This window comes from Musa acuminata, chromosome BXJ1-10, assembly GCF_036884655.1.
Source record: "Musa acuminata AAA Group cultivar baxijiao chromosome BXJ1-10, Cavendish_Baxijiao_AAA, whole genome shotgun sequence".
NCBI classification, from domain to species: Eukaryota; Viridiplantae; Streptophyta; class Magnoliopsida; order Zingiberales; family Musaceae; genus Musa; species Musa acuminata.
The window spans coordinates 26,483,071-26,506,377 of NC_088336.1; the positions used below are offsets into that span (position 1 = coordinate 26,483,071).

General features: G+C 38.7%; 1 protein-coding gene and 1 non-coding gene across 3 annotated transcripts; both read right to left on the minus strand.

The window, feature by feature from the left end:
• Positions 1-1,829: 1,829 nt before the first annotated feature.
• TRNAT-AGU (transfer RNA threonine (anticodon AGU)) lies at positions 1,830-1,903 on the minus strand. Its single transcript has one exon. It is a non-coding gene; the product is annotated as a tRNA-Thr (tRNA).
• Positions 1,904-2,255: 352 nt separating this feature from the next.
• Positions 2,256-22,980, minus strand: LOC103968470 (E3 ubiquitin-protein ligase UPL1). Of its 2 annotated transcripts, XM_009381703.3 has the most exons (17): positions 22,785-22,980; positions 22,539-22,666; positions 19,196-19,291; positions 18,907-19,110; positions 12,252-18,783; positions 10,892-11,973; positions 10,435-10,737; positions 10,152-10,359; positions 9,641-9,906; positions 9,266-9,561; positions 6,459-7,554; positions 6,223-6,369; positions 6,014-6,094; positions 5,116-5,341; positions 4,870-5,009; positions 3,673-3,779; positions 2,256-2,818 (listed from the first exon to the last, which is right to left on the minus strand). In XM_009381703.3, exons 2-17 carry the CDS (start codon positions 22,632-22,634, stop codon positions 2,716-2,718), a joined length of 10,983 nt encoding a protein of 3,660 aa, XP_009379978.2. In that variant the 5' UTR covers positions 22,635-22,666; positions 22,785-22,980; the 3' UTR covers positions 2,256-2,715. The 2 variants fall into 2 exon arrangements, with proteins under 2 accessions (XP_009379978.2, XP_009379977.2); XM_009381702.3 differs by having other exon boundaries at positions 12,252-19,110.
• Between the last annotated feature and the right edge of the window lie 327 nt (positions 22,981-23,307).

Below are 23,307 nucleotides of genomic sequence, written 5' to 3' on the forward strand. Positions count from 1 at the left end.
ACATTTCAAACTGAATAGAAGCCATTAGTTAAAGTGAACATTGGAAGAAGAATGAATTGAAAGAGCATCATTGTCATAAGCACATATCAAGCACTAAATGTGTTTTTCTTTTAAAAAGGAGGGACTTGCAACTTTCACTTTGCGCAAACTTACAGGATCGAATGATGATACCGCAACAAAAACATGGAGATGTCTCCCTTTACAAAGCTTACCTACTTATCAAGGCTGTAATACTTAGATAGAAATGATGAGCATCATAATTCTAGTGCAAAGTATGTGCACATTAAGAATAGATTAATGAGATCTGCTCATTGTTTTCTTAGTGACGACAACTAGATAACGTTAACTAATTGCAGTTTCTGTTCACTCTTTTTATGGTCCTGCAAACCATGTAGCTTCAATAGTCATTCTTTCCATGAAGTAGCAAGTCGTATTAGTATCACATAATTGGTATATGAACTTGAAGTGTATAATTAAAAGTACAGGAAGGGTATATTCTTGTCACATAAATTCATACTCTTTATGTTTCAATCGATGCTACTTGATTGTTACGGCAAAACAGTTTGAAGTCAGAACAGCATGGTCTAAAATGTTTCAGAAGATGCTAGAACTTGATCTTCTTATGGTTAGCTTCAATATCTTGATGATGTTTCTACTTTCTATTAACTAAATCCAGGTGCTGCATCCATCATATACAGTTTGACTAAGATCAAGTAGATTTGATTTGTATATTGTTCAGCATGATACTCTAACTCTGGCACCTCAAAGCAGATCAGCATCCAAGGGTTTTTTAGTTCGGTATAAGTCAATGTTGGAAAACACAGGAGAGATGACTCGGTAAAACACACACTTCGATACCTCGATAAGTCTAGTGCAGACAGTTCAGACAAGTTAACCAGCAGAAATAAGTTCTTCAGGTACCTCGGTTAGCTCAGGTCTTAACTTGCAGAGGGTTCTGTAAGTTTCTAGTTTCCCCAGAAGTTTTTCACATGTTCTACTTCAAACTAGCATTTGCCACTTGGTCTTTGCATCTGAAGGTGAATGGTGTATCTTCTAGTGATGATTGCTCTGGGCATATTCCTTGAACTTTCAAATTCCCAGCAATCATGCAGTTCATTGTCCAAATTTGTCTACAATGAATAGAGATGACCTAAACATAAACGATCAATCTGAGAAGAAGAAATAATAAAAGTAAGATCGCATGGATCTCTAAATTGGTTTATAAATCTCATGCCATTGTTACATAATTCTGCCTCTAGCCATTCATTCATTCACACACCATGTACCATCTCAAAACTTGTTTTGTTGAGAACATCATCACAGCAGCATTGTTTTTGCAAATCACATTGGGTTACAGGATGCTTGGACTCTCTTTTGGAAGAAATAAGCCTTCAAATCACATTTCAGATGGCATAGTTTAATGTCTGTTTTATTTAGGTTATTAGGTTAGTAACCCAAGTTTATGGAAGTAATTATTCTTCAGAATTATACAAGGACGTCTATTTTCTTATGAAGTAGGTTTTACCATAAGTGAATTCTTTAACAGAGATTTACAAGTAAAAGAATACCAATTATGATAAAATCTGTTTAATGCGAAATTATGGTAAACGTATTGCTAAATGAGCGTTTTACCATCTAAGCTACATCTCCTATATTTTTACTTAATATATTTAATTAGCTATACCTTTTGCACATAGCAAGCTATTTGATGAGTGCTAGAAATTAGTAAGTGTTCAATTTTGAGTGCTAGAAATTTTATTTTAGAAGTCTTCAACGCTGCTAAAAGGTTAAAAAAATAACAAAGAAGGAACTAATAGCAAGCAATATAATGCTTTCATTGAGATTTGAACTCAAGACCTCCCGCTTACTAAACGGGTGCTCTAACCAACTGAGCTATGAAAGCCAATTGATCTTAATCTCTAATTCTCATAACTTGTTTCGGAAAAGCTCTTGACGCTTCTCCCCACGACCGAGTACGCTCTCGCCCTTTTAATTTTATTATGTGCTTTTCTTCGGTGGATGAGATATGATCCCAGAATGAACCGAACCGGTTGTAATTTTATCCCCCTACACGGACGAACCGAGGACAATGAAATGTAATGCAATTGCATAGAATGGAGCCAAACCAGCGTGGCAGAGTCGAAACGCATGACCGTCGAGTAAAGCATGCCACGGATTGTTTCCACTAGCAGAACCATTCAATAGTGTCTACTTACAAACCCAGATAGGCACACAAACCACAAGAACCTTCCGGATGAGATTGTTATGTAAACCTTGTACTGATTGATAACTAGAGGTCACCATACATAATCTTTCCAAAAGTATTCCAAGTAAAATAAAAATAAAAATAAAAAAAACTATGTGCTACTTTCAGGTACAAAAGCTGTCGGAAACAATTGGGGAGAAAGAAAAAGAAAGTTGCCGTGCAGATTATCACACCGAACACCAAACGGTACTCTGATCTCGAAGCATACCTCACCCCCAACCTGCAAACTAGAACATGGCGATGGAGAATATATACGGCCTTCACTCCTTTCAAATCATCATTATTCGATCAAGAAACAGCTTCACAGTTGAACTCTGAACCCTAGCATCTGTGGGAGGTGGAAAGCGTCCAAGAAACCACATTTCCAATCGTTAGGAAGGCCGAGTCGGATCCAGACATCATGTTCAATACAGTATCTGTACAAAAGGGATGCAAATGTTCCATCCGACTCAGCCAAAGCCGAACCCCTCATTGGCTTCATGGATAGCTAGAAGTAACCTCTCCTGCAGCTGTTCTTTGGAGGTGTACTCAGGCAGGTCTAATTGGTTAAAGCTGCAACAAGTACAATGTGATCCATGATCATGTTAACGAGTGGACATGAGATCATAACACTAATGGTTCATATGGCAGAAGACCACAGTAATGGAAGAACTGACAGGAAAAACAAGCAACAGCTATAACAATGGATGTTGACATAACATAGAGCCCTCTGACATCTTACATTAAGAGCATTATATCTAGCAGCACCTTCTTTATCTATACACACTAAGCTCTTAGAAGGCATAAAATGAAAGCCCATGCCAACAAGCTATTGGAACTGAGTGCCATGAAAAAATGACTGTTGGAGATTGAGCATTGCATCTATTGGGCATAATATCACAGGAGACAATTACTGCTACAGAACCAAAATGGAATTAACTCAAACAAATCTGAACGGCATCAATCAGATTAAACATGGTATTTCACATAAAAAAAAGTCTAACCAGCAGGTGAAATAATATTCCGTCATTTTGTAAATTTTAATCCCACCCTGGTTGACTAACCCGATCCACCAATTAGGATCAAGCAGATTCCTATCTTAACCTGCCAACTTCTTACAAACTTGACCTAAATAGTGCATATGGGCAAGACAATTCTATATCTAAATTGGTTAGACACCCATATCAACCTATTTATAAATTTGTTGATTATTCTTTGCTACCTGAAACACATATAACTAACCTTTATCTTTTCAAATTGAGTAAAACACCAAGAGATGGTACGTGTTTGTTCCTTGGAAGATGTCATGCAATTGGTTTTTTCAAACAAATGAAAATACTTGAAGATTTAAAATTGCTGAAACTCTGGCTCTCTTTTGGTCCACTTATTTTCTGAAGTTCGTTAATATACAAGGAAAAAAGACTTACCAGGTATGAGCTGAAGGCAGGTGGTGGGGGCTCCCATATGCCTTGTGAATCTGAAACCTCTGTGAGCCTGAAATTCCTTGAAGAGCACTGAAACCTTCCAATGGGACCTGATAGAAAGGATAACAAGTTAAGAGCATCCAAATACATAAAGAATTTATTAGGTAGATATCTATGCATGTATAATAACTCATGCAAATATGAAGATGAAAAGCTTACTATGTAAAAAGCACTGACCAGTAAGATCATGTTAGTACCGACCAGCAAATCATAAATCAAATATATGGTGTTAAACAGACATGGTGCGCTCGGTGCACCTTGGTACTCCAAACCACAGAGAAATGTCAAAAACCAAAATAAGTGGAGCACATTGGTTAAAAAGAAATGCAGTGAGACAATGTTGCATCAGTGACTTCAAGCTAGATTTACATTAAAAAAATTTAACATAAAAAAAGCAATCAGATTAGATGTACGGTGATGGCTCATAGAGGTTCATACTATGAATTTTACCATGAACTAGTAGCAACAAGAAGTCAAAATGTGACACCCCAGTTTAATTCCTCATCAAACGCAAGAGGAGATTTGTGAAAGTTTATGGGGTTAGATGGGCATACTATTATTAATTTGGGCATAAACTTTTTGAAGTATGTGATTCCAATCTATTAGATGGGTTTGTGAGAAACCATATCAAGGTTTTCCATGTAATTCAAATCTATCATATGGGACCGTGTGAAATTATATGAGCAACCCTATAACTTGGCATGATAAGAGGGCAAGTAGAATAAGGTTATTTGTAAATGGGGTTAGAGGCACATCATGACATGGAACCATAGTTGGACTATGCCTCACATGCACCATACTAAGATTTGTATTTTATTTATGTTTGGACCTCGATAAGAACATCAACTTTTATGCAGAGAAGATTGTGACAAACTTAACCCCACATCAGATGAGGAAGGGGATTTGAATGAGTCTACTACTATTAATTTAGGCTTGAGTATTTTGAACCATGTGGTTTAGGCATATCAAATTTAAAGCTGAGTCATGAAACCGAATGTCCCCTCTTTCGGCTGCTATCAACTGGAAACTTAAGCAAATTACCTAAACAAACTGCCCTATATATTTGTCAGCTTCTATTTATAAGCAGCTTGCTACTTCATGAAACATAAAAAAATATGACGTTTAACCTCGGAGAAATACCTTGGAGGTGCCTGTCACAAATTGCAGGAATCGAGCTTTATCCTCCTTGCTGAAGCCCTGAATGACTTCCCAGAACCACTGAATTACAGGGGATGCATTACTGTAGCCAGAATATTCAGTATTTGCTCTCAAGTCATCCACTGCCAAAGAGTTAAACAAAGAATATAAGTAACAAGTAAAATAACATAAACCATGTCAATTGAATGAAATGCTAGAATCATGCAAACATATAAATTAACAACTTACAGTCTATATCTGGAAGTCCACTTATTAATAATTCCAGCTCTTTATCATTGAAAATAGATATCAACTCCCGAGGAATCAATTCATTAAAGCCTTCCATAAAAGCATTGATCTGAGGCCTAATTGCAGTTGTTAGCAAATGTTCTGCTACACGATCAACGTATTCATGTTTGTTTTCTTCGGTGACCCTGATATTTCGCCCACCAGGAATCAACTCACAATCAGTTACCTACACAGCCAACATGTCAGAACAAGTATAGTATCAAATGAGAAATAACAAAGCATAACTTATTTAGGTTATTAGGACTTTACAACAACTTTAAATAAAAGAGTACAAGATAAATCATTAAAAATGATTTTTCATTATTAACCACACGGACATGGCAGTATCACATGATTCAGCAGAACAGCCTTAGGGAACTGCAAAACACCTAAAGCTACTCCACGGAACAACATACATGTCCACATGAAAGCACACAGTAAACACAGCATATGCTGGAAGAAGAGATAACAAAAGAGGACTTGTGATCATGTTCTTTATGGTCACCTTGAGGTAGCTTTAGCAGCAAGCATGTGGATATAATTTATGGATCATCACATCAAAAAGAAGAAGAATATATACATAACCTAATAAGGGAAAATTAATATAGAAGATGTATGACCACCTTCCATTTGACAGCAATAAATCACAGATATCATCATTGAATTTCTACTATATACAACACTAATTATGTGTTTTAAAGAAGTCCCCAAGAATAACCAACTGTTTTGTTCATTTTGTTTAACTCTAGCAAATATGTTCATCTTAGGACATATCTAAGTTATAACATCTTCTAATGTCCATTCCTAAAAAAATTATAAACAAGTAAAATTATTATCTGAATTAGAAACAGTCAACTACCTCTGCCCTTTCATACAGTATCAGCTTTTCCTCATCAGCATCCATGCTAAAAGTAAGGTCCAAAACATCACTTATATCATTCTGCAATAAGAAATTAATAGAATATCATAATTGGGTAATAAAATATTCATGAAACAACAAAAGTGAAGCAAGATTTGGAGGTAGCAAAAGAATCAAAAACTCCTGAGTGCATATCAAGTGAAGCATACCTCAAGCATCCACTTCAGGTTCTTAAAGTAATCAGGATCAACAGCCTCAATGTCATGATACGTAACCTTCACACCAAGAATGTGTTTGTAGAATGAGCGGGTGAAATGGACATCCAGGAGCTGACCATCAAAGAGTGCTTTACCAACCTGGAAGGAAATAGGCAACTTCTGTCTGTAAACCACAGAAAAAAAAATAGTTTTAAAAGTAAATGATATAAATGGAAGACACCACTCACCACTCGTCCAACAAACTTGAAGTATGAAAGATGTTCTGTCTGGTAAACTGAATTGGGATTTGGCTGGAATGTCGATTCATTGCCAACAGTTGTAAAAAGCAGAGCACCCTTATCAAAAATTACTCGTGAAAGCAACTGATACCATTCTCGAGTAAGCCCACCAGCATCAATACCTTCTTCACCTTGAAAATGAACAGTCAATTTTCCCTTCAGATCTTGTGGTGATCGCATTCGCAATTGATTATAGGAGTCCTCCAGTATGTAGGCTCTTCTCACTGAAATTCTGACTGGACTGTGATGATGGTCATGTTGATGCCTTATTTTTGACCGAAAATGAGCACGTTTATTGTCAAAATCAATGAAGCGTGGAACCTTGAGCATGAGAGAAAATGACTTCTCAAGCAAACCAGGATTCTGCCGAATGAATGAGTTTAACAATTTCCTATGTTTCTCTAAAAACCTAACAAAAACAACATGTTTTTCATCAGTGCTTGTACATGCCCCAGATGACTTCTGCCCACAAGCTGGTGTTGTTGCCTCTTCAATGTCACTTGTAGTAGCAAAATCCTGAACTACTTCACATTGCCCAGGACGTAATTTTTCACATGTCACAAAGAATGACTCAATGTATGGCAAGATGTTTTGGGCACCAGCTGGCAGTGGTGTACTTGTGGATGCCAAATTTCCTGAAATAGAAACCATATCTGATGGGGTTTCTGAAGAAATCTCTATTTTGCTTATGCAGTTGCTCAACTCTAACCACAAAGGTTCAAGTGCAGCATTTATGTCCCATACATGAGAAAGCGCATCAGTATGGCCTTTCTCGGGGAGCACATCAGGAGCCTTTTCATGCAATCCAGTGACAAGAGAACTCAAGGCCTGCAGAACTCTCAAGATTGCGGTTCCATTGGTAGAAGATGAACTGAGAAGAGCTTTTTCAGCATCCTCATATAAGTTCAGTTCATTCATTGCACAGACACTCAAACTTCGCGCAGCATTGACAAGCTCCGTAGTGAACAAACGACAATACGTAGGAGCACTGGCTACCATCATTTTTAATACTTCAGCCAAAAGAACATATGCATTATCTGACAATCTGCAGTGGAAAGAACTTCAAAAGTAAGAAAGAGCACGATAAAACAAGTTGAAGCCTTGGGTGGCAGAAGGATTTACATTGGCATAGCAAGTGTTCCATGATGTTAATTTAATATGTCATATATCGGAGAAGCACATGTGCAGCATTAAAGCATAGAGCATAAATAAGATTAAAAAATATCACTTAGGGCTTACTACGAGTGAAAAAGGGTGACAGCAACAACGGGAATTGCTATAGAGGCCAGATGGTCACAACAGCTTTATTTCAATGAGAAGACATCATGTATTTAAAGGCAGATCCACTCATTGTACCTCCCTCTATCCTACATTGGTGATATCTGTGGGAGCCTCACACATTTGGCTCACCCTTTTACACCTAAGTCCCAAACAACTATACTAAGGTGGACTGATAAGAGATTTTAAACTGCAGCCAACAGAAAAAACCCTACAGCATAGCTGAGTGAATGCTTTCACACAATAGCCAATATTAATGGGCAGTTAAAATTAAGTTGTGTTGGTTAAAATTTAATTAATAAAATATCAACCTGTTAAAATTGAGGACAAACATATTTCTCCAGATAGGCATTGTGAAAAAGCAGAATAAATTAAGACTGAAAAGCTGATGGCAAACCAGTGGGTAACTTTACAAGAAGGTACCTACCTTTTATTCCAAATAATATCATAACCTCGCAAGAAATTAACAGAAAACTAAAACTTTAAAAGGAAATAATTAAAAACTAAAAAGTACTTGAAGACTGCAACATCATAAAACAAAGTAGCTTAGTAAGTCGGACCCACTGCTCCAATATGTTTTAGAATTCATGTAGTGCAGCCATTTATGTAATACATAAATAAAGATGACAACAAGATAAGAAACAAGATTGAAAGAAATGTGCAGGTAGAAGATTGTTGCTACGGATGAGTAGATTAGAGAAAACATTAATCAGAGGGAAGAGATATATAACGCCACATGACTAAAGATTTATTGAAATTTCATCACATCTTTATAAACATCCAGAACAGGTTCTCAAAAAAATAAAAAAAAGACGCAATAGCTAAAAATGATCTTTTGCTCCCCTTGATCCACCTTGGAGACTAGAACTGAAGCATCTAGTGGGTACAAATTGGTGGCCCTTTTCTGTCTAGCAAGAACAAATATGTACAGTTAATCATCAGTCAACAGAGCACCAATTGGTAGTCATTTTCTATCATAGAATATTAACACACACACAACTTCATTGCTTATCACAGAACGAATCCAACCATGATTATCTCCAATGTGAGAATTTTTCCTAGGTAAAATAGACCCCAACCTAACCAATATATTTTCTACATAGAAAAATTTGAAGGTAATCCTCAACCCCCAACAAATATACAAGAACACACAAAAAGAAGACACATTACAGACTCGACTTGATCAAATGCTCTAAATCAGTTTGCATCAGCATATTACTACTAAATCTTACTGCCCTATTGCTAAGTTTATGATAGAGAAATAAAACAAGCACCAATAGTCCGATCACACACACTGAACTGTATAAATGGCCGTGATTCCCTTTTTTGTTAAAAGAAATGACCTCTAAATTGAAGCCCGTCGCAATGACAAACAAGAAGGGTTCTTTTAGATTATGGCAACAACAGCAACTAGCCATTAGATGCATCACTTAAAGGTAACTAGAAAGAGAATATAGAGAAAGGCTTTGTTCACATACCCTTCACGTGCAAGCAATGAGCATAAAAGTTGCAGTTCTCCCTCTGGAATGCTCAATAGAATGTCACTTATACTGTTCACATTGTCTGCACGTGAAGTAGAAGCCCTTTCAGAGTCTTTGGCCTGTACAGATTTAACACCCTCTTCAGCAGCAGATCCAACAGCATCAGCAGTAACCTGTGCATCTTGCGTGGTGTTTTCAGAACCAGATTGTTGTTCAAGAGAAGCTCCAGGTTTGTTGGATAGGCCAGAGTCACTTTCACCATTTACAATAATAACTTCAACAAGGTTTAACAACTGAAATGGAAAGGAAGTTCTATCAGTCATGAACTTCTAAAACAGCAACAAGATCACAGCACTTGTTCTTAAGTTGTACCTGTTCTAGATGAGCGACACTCCTCATGTACAATGGTTGACTCAGAAGACGTAGAAGCAACACAATGGCAAAAGCACCTCTTTCATCTTCAGGTTTATCTTCTTCCATGAGAACAGCTTTCCCACGTGCCTGAACAGATGTTTCCAAAAGGCATGCAGGTGTACATGGCAATTCAAGATGGAGTAACAGTTTAGACACCTTCGGATGGTTTCGCGCCAAGTAAGTCAGAGTTTCCAAAATACGACGAGACACTAGGGGGGGCACTCCTGCATATTATCAAAGATCTAGTGAACATGGAGCATGATAAATAATTAAAATAATATTCTGCTAACCAAAATGTGAGAGAGATCATCGACATATCTAATCAACCAGCTTTTACTAGCATGAATGCTAATTCATTATTCTAAACAAAGCAACCAATAAAGTAAGCTAGATGAGAAAAGCTGAAACTACAAAAACATGAACAAATTATTACAATCAATTAAATGTACTGCTGAAGCTAAAACTATACCGCCATTAAATTGAGGACGGGAGTACGCGACATGACTCTGGCAACCATACAATCGAAATGGTGATTCAGCAGAGTCAACTGAATTGTTAATGGATCCCCGTAGTTCAAGCATTAACATATCCATTAAAATTTTCACCAGTGAAGTTCTTGTTTCATAATGGGTGCATAGATTCAAGAGAAGCCTCTGTAGCTGACCCTTATACAATGGCTGCAAGTTGCATGTCAAACTGTCAATCATGTAAACTTTTCATACAACACAAAGTTGATAAAAGCAAGCAACTACCTGAACCATACGCAGCAGTCTGATCATTGCTTTTAGATCATCTATATCAACTAGAGGGATACCGTCTGTTTCAATCAGTTTGCCAACTGCAGTTCCCCGAGCAGCAGCCTCAACAGTTCTATCTAGTGTGGAACCAATAGTTTCACCATGCCTAGAAGACTCACCCCGACGATTTCTAGAACTCATGCCAAAAAGTGTGCCACTGTGGTGACGATGAGCAAACCTTTCACGCAACAGGTTTGCTTCAGCAACAAGTGCAGGAGTCAATGTAGCCAAGAGTGTATCTGGTGATGTTAAAAGCACCTGGAACGATCAAACATTTAGACATCATGAACAAAAAAAAGGTCATCTTCAAGAACGTGAACAGAAATGTCACAAATTAAGAAACTAATGGCTATAACTATGTAGTGGAAACTTATAGCTAGAACTTCTAATAACAGTGCTGCTTTAAGCTTACCTCTTCCCGAATTTCTGAAGGAAGTGTAGCAATTATTGAAACAGCATCCATCTCAACTGGTTGACCTTCCAATTGTTGTGCTTGCTGTCGCCTTTGAGCACGTTGTTGTGCTAGGACCTCTTCCCGTATATCAGGTGGAAGTGCAGCAAGAAATTCAGGATCTATATCTCCATCAGCTTGAGGTTGCTCGCTCGAAGTCTGTGCCACCTGATTTTGCCGTGATGAAAGGACTTCAGCTCGTAATTCCTCAGGAAGAGCCTCCAAAAATGTAGGGTCGATTGTGTCTGTCTCAACGTTTCCATTGGGTTGTGGCTCCTCATGTGGAGCACTCCGATCAGTTTCTTGGTCCTGATGTTGTGGGACCTCACTAACGCTTTCCAGTGACGTATCACGACCACTTACTGGCACGGGATTTCCAGAAGACCTTCTCAGCCGAACAGGTGGCTGCAAATCACCCAAAGGAAGCCTATCCACAGGACCTGGCCTGTCTCCATCATCGTGTCCATCAACACTCCCTATTTCCACTTCCAAACTGCGAAGGCTTTCCCCTAAAGTTGCCCCACTGCCACTGCTTGCTTGGCTCACTGCTTCAACATCTCGTACAATTACATCACCTCGTTCATACTGCATCTCTGTCACTTGCTCACCTGTAGCAGATACACCTGCATCTTGAATTATATCACCATTTGTGGATCCAACACTGGCATTTCCAGAACCACCTATCACTCGTGAAGGAAGAGTAATATTCTCATTATTGTCAGAAGCTCTTGTTTCCGCTTCTTCTCTAACTTCCACTTCTGACATCTGTAACTGGCTGGTTTCATGGGTTTCCTGTGGACTGTTAGTGGGTATATTTTGGTCAGAAATTTGGACAGTAGGCTGCCTTAATTGGGAAACAAGTAGTTCTTCAATGCCTTGTGGCACTGCAGGAGCACTAGATGTACCACGTTGATGATTATCATCTAGCCACATATTAAAACGATGCCCATGCCGCCCATTTCTCAATGTCCGGAAGATAGCATTCATTCTATAAGAAGCACTCTCGTGATTCCTATCTGAGTAAGCTATATCCACTGCATTCTCTGAAAAAGCAAATTCTGAAACTGTCAGCATGTAATGCCTTGAGAAATTCCTATAAATACAATTTTGACAAATTAACTATTTGTATTATTGTTTACTCATGTAAGAAACTACGGTTGGATGAGAAAAACCATGTAGAGATGAAACGGTTAGATGTAACAGCAAAGGAAATCGATAGTTGGATATTTCACCTGATTGTCTTTAAATGAAAAAATCACATGGAAATTAACAGTTAAACATCAAATCAACGATAATGCAACATAGGAAATGGATACTTCACCTGATTGTCTTTGGTGAACAAGCTGTCTAAAGGAAGAAGGTTCCTCCAACAATGGATGATCAAAATGAAGAGCACCATGATCACCAGTTCTTCCAATAAGATTGTAAATGGATGTTGTCCGTCCTTGACGTCTAGAGCCAAATATGTCAAGAGGCATCACAGAAAAATTGTCACCACCAAGGACTTCAATGTGGTCAAAAACATTTATTCCACTGAATCCCTCCTCCAACCTGAGTATCACACCATCATCGTCGTCGTCGTCATCATCCTCTTCTTCCAAGACATCTTCATCAAACTCTTCATCATCAATTTCATGGTCATCATGATCTGTGTCAGGATGAGACATTTGATGAACTTCATCTTCTTCCAAATCATTATTTTCTTCATCATCCTCATCGTCTTCATCAACTTCTCCTTCATCCCCTGACATATCTTCATCGTCATCTTCATCACCCATATCATCTTCCGCATTCTGTGGTATTTCAAATCTGATTTCCACAGTTGAAACACCATTCTCCAGGCCAGTACCATCCTCAGATGCTTCATGCATGAAATCATCTTCAGCTTCACGAGCAAAATTTCCATCCAATTCCCGGTCATGTTCCATATCATCAGAATGATAATTGCCTGAAGTTTGGATACCATTAACAGCTTCCCGCTGGTCAGCCACCACTTCGGTATGGTCAGGTTGTGATGCCATTTCTAGGGCCTGAAACCTTTCGCCATGAAAATCAGAAGAACCGACTTGATGCTCATTAGAAGCAAGCTTCAGAGAGTTGTCCCCCTTTGCAGAGTTAATGTACGCAGAATGCACATGTTCTTTGGTCACCAACTCCAACACCTTGATAATCCCTGGGATAAGCTTTGGTGAATCAGCATGGTCCAAGTCCAGAACTTGAAGAGTCCGACTTAGAGAGCGAACAAGCCCAACATCAATAAACGTAACTGAAGCTTCTGCTGAAATATATGAACCAGTTGGTGAACGAGCAGCAAGGATATCATTAAGTAGATCAACAAAGGCATGCATATGGGAATCAGCTGCTCTACAATTATTAGATGAGTCAACAAGGTCATTAAACACACGACTAATTTCAGAAAAAATCCTTCTGCGTCCTTCTGTTGAACGAACAGATGATGCCACCAAAAACTGGTTTGCTCTGGTAGCTAACTTATGCCTCCAATCTCCATCAGTTTTCTTATCCTTTTTGTGGATTCCTGGATATGGGAGAAAATTGTGAAGAATGTGATGAAAAATTCCCCCACTGCTATTGCCAGATAAACCTTTTGAAGTTGCACGCGAACTACTGAGTTCAGCATCTTTTCTAAGCAATACATGAATTGATGAAGCATACGTCAGAAGTATCTCTGTCAATAACTTGATAATAAAAGCAATTTTTGCAAGAGAGGCTAAAGCCTCCTGGGTAGTAATTTTGCCATCTTCAGATGAAACAGCAATAACTTTTTCTTTTCCTTTAGCTGAAGTGGAATCAATATCCATGTCTGATAACGAGGGAGTACCAGGAACTGTATCAGTATGGCAATTAACTTCTGAAGGAGGGACAAATTTCACAATTAAATCCAAAAGATATTCAATTACACTTGTAAAGCTCTGAGGAGATTTTCGATGAGCTTTGGTGTTCTTTACACTCAAGTCTGGTAGTTTACTATGTCCACTTCCTGCGGCCACTGAGACCACTTCCGTTCCAGTAGTCTTTCCATCGCTTGCTGCTACTTTGTCTTTCTCGGCTGTTTTTTCCTTGTCTTTTGCCTTGGACCTTTCCTTCTCACGATCTTTCAACAGCACAATATTAGGTCTGTCACCTACCATCTCAATCTGGCATACAGCTTGTGCAGCTTTCAGAAACACCACAGGGTCCCTGGAAATAACAATAGCCAAGTTTTGAACAAAGGTCCGTGGTGAAACTCTGGCATTTGAATGTCTATTTGTGGCCGCAATGAGGCTATGACGTATCTCCAATTCCATGGCTTGCTGAAGAGTATGCGGGTCTTCCAAAATGTGACGGATGATGGCAGCTGCTACGTTATTGAATCCAGGGAATAAGCTGCTGGAAGGCAAACTAAGCAATGCATGCAAACCTCCAGAATCGAGAAAACTAACAGCAATTGTATGAACTTTAGTTAATGTAGAACATAGCTGCAGCACCACATGCATTGTCTCAGAAGGTAATTGATTCTGTATACATCTGCAGCATATCTCCAAAAGCCTCCTCTGGTCCTGAATATCCAAATTCCCAGTAGTTGATCCCAAAGAAGACTGTAAATCCTTCTTTCTATTCTCATCAATCACAACTGAATTCTGGGAATTATGTTTATCCTTTTTCAGTTGTTCCAAATTAATTGCTCCTGGAGTCATCTTAGGATCCACCTGAAGCATCTGATCAACAGAAAGCAAACATGCAGTCACCCACTTTGGAACTTGAGATTTCTCCCCATCAGAAGAGCCCAGATTCCATCCAGAAAGCAGGTCTAAAGCAATCTTTACCAGGCCAGCCTGAAAGGCAATTTCCCGTGCCATAAAATCCTCATGGAGAACTAAAGCAAGCACATGAAATAATGCAGATAGCATACTTTCACTTAACGGAGCTGATGGCACACAACAATGCTTGACATGATCAATGATATAAGAGAGGACCTTCAGTCGGTGTTCACCATCATTTTGAGAACAAATCATAACAAGAAGGTCCCTAATCGGAAATGCTAAAGGTTCATTCACCTGAAGGAGTCTGATACATGCCGATAAAATTTCATCAACAGGAGGTAATTGAACAGCTTCCTCTTCTTGGTCAAAAATACCAGCATTTAAAATTTCATCTTCCTTCAAGGATGTGTCTGAGTTCCCTAGGGACATAGCAACAGCTCGAGCAAGTTCATCATCTTCTTGTGGTTCTTCTGGATGAGAAAATAGCCAATCAGTTGCAATCTCAACACTATTCGTGCCAACCTGTCTCAGTGCTTCTTCTGCCCTAGCACGAGAAAAACCCATCTCTACAATCAATGAAATAGCTGATTCATCAGGCGGGGGACCAGGTAAGTGAGCTCCAGCATTGCCACTGACATTTCGAACTTCAACCCCAATGTAGACGTGCTTCATAATAGAGATCATTGACGTAATAAACTCCAAATTGCATTCAGCAAAGTGAGGATGCGTCCAAATAGGAAGTACAGCTTTTAACACCTTAGATTGAAGCACCTTCACAAATGTCTCTGCATCTTGAGGAAATGAAATGCTTCCATTTGCAATAGGTTGCTCAAGCAACTGCTTTGTTGAGGAAGACAAGATGGAAGATGATGTGGCTAAGTGGTCCAATAGTGTCCCATAGCTTGCTAAAGGACCAGATATCCATGAATTATCTGATTCTTCTTTTTCTTCTTTCTGGCATTTATCGTCCATATCCATTGGGGAAGCTGGCATCCTGTTGATCGTGAAGAGCAACTGGCTTGTAGCTTCAAAAGTGGTTAAAACAGCCTGAATGACCCCATGTCCAAAAAAGCACTTTACCATGATGGGGTTCGATATTTCTGGCCTGTCGAATAGAATTCCACTAACAAAATCAATAACTTTGCCAAGGTATCGACATTTTGTGGAAACAGAAACCTCACTCTCCATAGCAGCACTCACACGCCCCGCAAAATTCAAGTGTCCCAACACAATGGAAGCAACTGTGCCGACAACAGACACAATTGAAGGGGAAACATTTACAGGATTGTTCTCACGACGCAAAGTGAGCAACATCGCTTTACCCAGCTCCATAAAGAGATGGTTAATATGATAACAAAGTGACCTCATCGTCTCATGGCATAAAGAATAATAAGATCTCTGCTTGTCCTCTTCTGTTTTGCTTGCAGAACTTGTGTCTAAAGAATTAGAAGGCTGAGATCGGGTAGTAGGAGCAACTCGCAAAGTTGAATAGCCATCTATACCATGTCTATGTGAACCAGTAGCAGCACGGCCGAGGTCACGATATATACTAACGAGGTCAGAAAATTGGGACTCTATACTCCACCCAGACACTCTCCGTCTCAGCAATGGATCAAGATACTGCCTAAAAGAACCAATCCGTTGCTCTTCTGAATCGACCATACCAGGATCTACATTTATGTCACTTGAAGAAGAATCATAATCTCTTTCAACTTTTGAATCTTCAAGAAGGGCAATCTGCCACAGCACCTCACGATGAACTCGTCCAATATCTTCTAGGACATCCTTGCTAGAGTCTCCAAATTCAGTGAGTAATGCACTCATCCAACGATTATCTTTAGAAGCAGCAAGGAAAAGGAGAAACTCAACAACAAAAAGAGAAGAGAAAATTCCATTGTCTTGCACAGACTTGGTATCCTGCAAAAGCGAGCCAGAAACTGAACTAAATTCATTCAGGGCTTTCATCAAGTGCCCCCTAAGAGAGGAAGAAAATGCATGTGCAAGGGGTGCAGAATGATGCTGTGTAAAGCCCTTGAAGACCACAGTACTATGCAGAGCAATTGGCATCCCATCAGATGACTGTGTGATACTAGGTCGTTGAAGAAGTCTCAACAAAGTCTCTATGCCCCCCTTCTCTACGAACATTCTACAAGTTTCAGAATTTTCCATTGTTCGATGAACTAATACCATCACATGAAAAATGCTTAATTGCTCAAACTGCTCATCGCTGATGCTATCTGCAGCCAAATCCATAGCACTTACCAAATCATGCCCCTCATTTGCCTTTTCTTCAAGATCAGTTTCCATGGCAGTGTTCTCATTCATATCATCTGCAGTTTCCTTGCACTTCTCCTCTCCCATGGAAGCAAGCTTGTTAACAATTTCAATTATTATCTCAACACCAGCACCTCTTAACGAAGATACATGCCGAAGAAGCTCCTCAACAGCATTTGCTAAAAGAACAACACCCTCATTCATTGCTACCAAATATTTCCTTGTTGTGAAGGCCTCCACCAGAAATCGCAGTACAGCAGTTTCTTTAACCGCCTCCAATCCTTTAGCGTTAAGGCAGATGGCACCAAGACCATTAGGAACACATATAAGTGCTTTTGAGGAAGGGATAATCCCAGAATTAACTGATGATAAAAATGATTCTGGGACACCCAATTCATTCAGAACAGGAAAGCATGTGGGGTCCTTGTGAATGATTTCACTCATAACAGATACTGCTGAAAAATATATGTCCCCTCCAAACCAGTTCACATTGTTAAATATTAAAGATAAAGAAGAAAGCAAGGAATTATGGTGGGAATTATGGGCCCTTGTAGCATTTGCTGGGGAATATGTAGCAGAACCCAATGTCTTAAGCAAAAACTTGATGAGGCGTTTCTGCAAGTACATATGATCTGCATCAGATTTTCCTAGATCGGTGCAAATCACTGTGTTACTGCTGCCTTCTCCTGAGCCAATAATTCTATGAACTTCAATCTGTAGCCTCTGAGCCAAAAGTTCAATCCCACCTAAATCTTTAAATAGTGATACAGCTTGGCTACTATACTCCATCAGCTTTTGCAAGGTTTTAACTGCAGAGGAGACGAGATGAATATGTGCTGGATCAGAGTCCTGCAGAAGGGGTAGAAGAGGATGAACCATTCCTGACCCCCTTATAGCACTACCAGAACTTGAAGATGATAGAACATGAAGTAAGAAAAACTGCAGAAGAGCATCAACAAATACTGGAGTAGATGGATCACTGGGGTTGCTAAGTGACACAATAGCTTTCTGTAGCACATTTAGCAACATCATCCGATTTCCACCAGCAGATATAATACTTGAACCACTCAATATTCTAGCCCGTTCATGAGATGATGCATATGCTGCTAACTGTGCTCCTAATGCAAGCATAGCAAGTGCTCTTATGGTTCCTGGAACACAGTCTTCAGAACGAACAAGCCTGATCAGCTCATTTGTGTATTCAGGCTCGTTTGCAAAGAAAGACACAAGTTCATCATGAGCATCATTTGATTGTACCAGAACAACAAATGCAAGAATGCTGATCCTGCTATATAGTCTACAAATTCTCGGCGAGCGGAAAGCATGTGCAAACCTAATTCTTGTAAGCAATGAGAATCTGTGCTCTGGAGGTACATTGAACTGGTCGACACACTGCTTCAAAATGCCCAGATCATCCTCCTTTCTTAGATGCAGATCTGGAATTTTTATAACATGTATATTGGATGGCTTAGTTCCCTCAGTACCTATGGAAGAACCCATATTGTATTCAAAATGAAGAGTTGAACCCAGACGATGCTGGGTGCCATCACAATTATCTCCAAGATCTGAAGGGAACAAGCACAGTCCTTCATGTTGGTTCCTCTCGTTTGCCACTACGCATGAGTGTAAACCCAAGCCTTCTTCTTTGCTTCCCCATCCCTGTGCTAGAGACAGGAGATAGCTATTCGTAGAGCCACAGCCAATCAATTTCCCACCCAAATGCATCTTGGATGGATTTATTCTCACCAAAGCTGAAAGAGTTTCCAAGGTAGCTATAAGAATATCTGGATCTGTGGATGCAAGTAGAAGCTTGAAATGCTGATTGAAGAACATGATTAAAAAAAAGTTAGAAAGCCTGAATGCCAAATAAAATAATCTACAATTTTGCTGAAATTGTGCAATATTATGGACATAATTCTGAACTTGAATCTTGAGTTTCACCTCTAGACCTCCAAATGAACTCTTGTTGTGGCAATTTTCCAAAATAACTTGCATGACTCTCAATATCTGCATAATGGAATGTTTGGGAAATGGATCTTCCTCAACGATATTGTCAGATAAAAGGAGGTCTTTCCTACAAGAAAGATACGTCTTAAAGTATGTATCAAAATGCATAAAAAGCGGCCTCCAATGATGAAAATTTCCCTGAAATGAAACAAAAAACTAACATCAAAATTCAAAACAAGCAAAGCATTTGAGAAACTCTTCTGGTTATTAAACTCAACTGCACCTTATTGTACTCCCAACGGAAGCCTGAAAGAGGTATAGCTATATCGTGTAATGGGCTCTTGATCACCCTATCAATGAAAGCTTTAACCTTTGGAGGCTGCAAATACAAATAGTAACATACTTAAGACAAGTATCAGTTTCCACAGGAAAGTCCAAAATTTGCCATCAAGATCACAACCAACATTCTACTTTAGAAGATAAACAAACACCGAGCCAATATCTTGGTATTATGGTATACCTGTGCACATATTGATTAGCTTAATTTTCTCTCGCTCGTACTATGTTTGGTTTTATACAAGGTTTGCAAAACCACCTGCTATGGTTCAGTCCGGAGGGTATTCACCAGTCCAACGACCAACTGGCACCCAGACCAGGGTAAATCAGACCATATTCTTGGTACTGTACAGTTTTATTTTTAAGACTTTTTTTGTGAAACTCAATACATACATACATCAGTATACCGGTCCAAACCCTAATCAGCACACTACCAATACATGGAATTGCGAACTTTGGTTTTATATTCTTGAAATTTTTTGATATTTTGATTCTGGTTCATCTTTAAGTTGAAATGCCATCCCAATCGTAAAACTCTACTATAATCCCACAAGAATTCTGAATATCCAGACATTACAAATATCCTCTGTCACAATTTGTTGTAATCAAAATTATTTTGATGCACAAATCATCAAGCGTGAACCTACAAACCCTAGCAATTTATAAAGTGGAAATACCTAACAGCTAGATCAGTGCAACTCAACCCCAGAATCAAAACTAAACCTAAACGAGAACAGATCATAGACATACATGGGTCACATTTCTCATTATTGTACATGAAAAACTAGTTATAGCACTTACCACTACAAACAGTAACTGACAGAAAAAATGTAAACTGTACCTGAACAAACAAGGACAATCTAAACCATAAAATGTATTAAAGAGTGATAAAAGGCTGTCTGTGCATATTGTGTTACACTAGACAAAGTAAACTATAACAAGGATCAAACCATACCATAAGAACAACCAAGAATCATGTCAATGCTAACCCAAAAGGATCCTAACACTATAGCTAAACACTAGCAAAGAAGTTATTATCTCTTGACTGGAAACATAGTTCCATGCATTGAAACAATGAAATTGTGCTAATTCATTTAAATACATCATATAAGAAATACAGTTATACTTACACGATGTATATGGTTAGAATGAAGAAGGTGAAACAATTAATATAATCCAGAATAAAATGGTAAATGCATGATACGAATAGTGTTACTGCAACAAGGAGATGAAGATGATAAAAGAGGGCACTTAGCAAATGAGCTCTTAGCTCTCCTAATTTGTCAGCTAGGAGGTTATATGATTTTATTGTACATATATCATCATTAAATAAACTAAGTCTACTTTAGCAACACATATAGTTGCCAAAAAACAATAGTTTGCAACTTTATCATTAAATGTATTTGTCGAATGAATATTAATCACTATCCAACCTTTTTTTTCAGAAACAGGCATTGGGAGATGAATATGCAAAGGCTCATTCAAGAGCCTAATGACTGAAAAACTATCTTAAAGGAAAAGCATAGAAGGATTTGAGGCTTTGTTTCGCCAGTTGCTTAGACATGGATGTGATCTAAGCTACGCATTAATTATGATAACATCAAGTTACTTGATCAATATGCACTAAAGTGATGAGATTATCTCTCAGAGAGTACATCTTGAACAACAAGCAAATACAAGTCAAAGAACACAATATAAACTACAAACAGATTTGTGTAAACCATTAAATGACAAATGTGAGTAGAAACACACCTCAAAACGTTGGTGCATCAAATATAAGTGGATGAATGTTCAATGATGAGAAATGATTTTTCAAGGAAAGTCAATGGTAATAGTTATAATCAAAAAACAAAAAAAGAAAAAAGATCTCTAAAACATTTTACCCATCTTCAAGAAGGCATCTAATATATTGATTTTATAAGTCAGTTAGTGGAGTCTGGGATAGACAACCAACAGAAAAAAGGCTTTGCTGAATTAAGAAAAATACTGTAACCCTTTGATTATCTATGAATTTGTCCTCCAAAGGTTATATATTGCGGGAAGCAAACAATCTAACTGACCCAGATACTTCAGAACAACTAAAGATGTTGTTACTAAGTATATTATCCATTAAATATAAGTCCAAACACTGATCATTATATTAAAGAAAGAACTCTACACCATAAAAGTCTAAAAATCTAAAATAGCCTCTCCATGGTCTCAGTAGATCACCTGTTCATTAGGAAATCACATACCAAGATCTTATATTTCTGCATATCCAACATAAATGAACAATCTATGAATATGAAATATCCAATGAATTGCAAATCTACTATGAAATTCATATGACAGGAAGCTTCTAAAAGACAGCAGCACATTCTTTGATTCAGGTTTAAGAATTGATCATTTCCGATTGATAGAATCTATTTCTAAATAGAAAAATTCTTTTATCTAAGCGATGCAAACCATACATAAGTTTCTTTACTCTGATCAAAGTAAAAAATTCAATCACCATAGCTCTTCCCTACAGTTTATTTATTGTTTTAAAATTCCATAATAGTCTAGCTTCTTTCACAAGAAAAACAGATGGAACTAATTCTCCATAAATGATAAAATGAAAACTCCTATATTTTTCTTATGCACCCCCAAGAAGGCTAGGCAAGAAAAGCATGGAAATACACATGAAGAGCAATTGCTAAAGTGCCAAAGGGGTTACAAACCACTAGCAATTCTCATTTGTCTTCTATTTTTTACCTTACCATCTTATTAACCACTCCAAAGAGCAATATCGCAACTCAAATAATTTCTTCTTCTTTCTGTTAGCCGTCATGCCAAGTCAGGCATAGAGAACAGATCATCTATTTTATCTGTGATGCATGAGTAATTAGTATATCCAACACACGTCCAACAACAAAGTGAAATAAAATAAAAAAAAGGCTCAGATTAGAGATAGAAAGAAGGAGCAATGGAGTTATATCACCATTGAAGCACCAAAAGCAGTACCAAGATTTGTTACGTCACAGTCGCGCAATATTTTTTTCCCCCTCGTAACAAAACCGACTAGAGCAAATAATTCAGAACAGCATAACATGCCCAAATGAAGCCCAGCATAACTTTCATCACAGTCAGCTAACATAATACCTAAGATACGAGTCCATCACGTGACCCATCGAATCAACTACAAGCACCGATCACACTCCACGACCAACGATTAAGAACCAACCGAAAAGAAAACCCCCATCTGATCATGTCAAGTAAATTGGAACGCCAAGAACGGAATAGAAAAGGGGTTTAATCTAGAAACAACTCACCGGTTCGGACTCCAATTTAAGGACCGGCGAGACGGACCTCCCGCCGGACAGGATCTGCTGCAGCCGCAAGGGCAGATTTGACCGGTTCCCCGCCATCTCGATTCCAGCCTCTCCCCTATCTCAAGAACCTGCAACCCCCAACAAACACCCAAAGATCAACCAAAAAGCCCAGAACAAACGGCGATACAGATCAGAGCCCCAAGAATCTAAATTAAAAGAGGAAAAAGATCGAAAAATGATACGGGCCTACGATTAGGGCGATGCGGAAAAAAGGGCGAAGAAAAGAGGGTTTTGGAGAAAGAGCTGATGAGGCGATGATGCATACACATCGAACGAAAGACATAAAAAGAGAGAGCGAAAGAGAGGCCACAACGGAGGAGAGAGAGAGAGAGTAGCTACGAAGGAAAGGAAAGGAAAAGGGCCGCCACCGTTAAAAACCAAATGGGGGATGGGGGGTTGAAGCGAGACATATATACAGATATATTCGCGAGCGAGGTCGGCGTAACGGAGAAATGACGAGAGGGGGAGCGGATCCCCATAGAGGCCACTCTCACGTGATATCCACGTGTTTAACGATAAATATACATATATAGAGAGAGAGAGAGAGAGAGAAAAGACACCAGAACGGAGAAGGGATGAGGAGGATCGATAGAACTTCCTCAGGGAACACTCACGTGAAATCCACGTGCCGTAGATATATCCATGTATGTAAAAGAAAGAGGGCGTGTGGGTACATCTCACGTGTTACCTACGTGTTAGGAGTAGATAT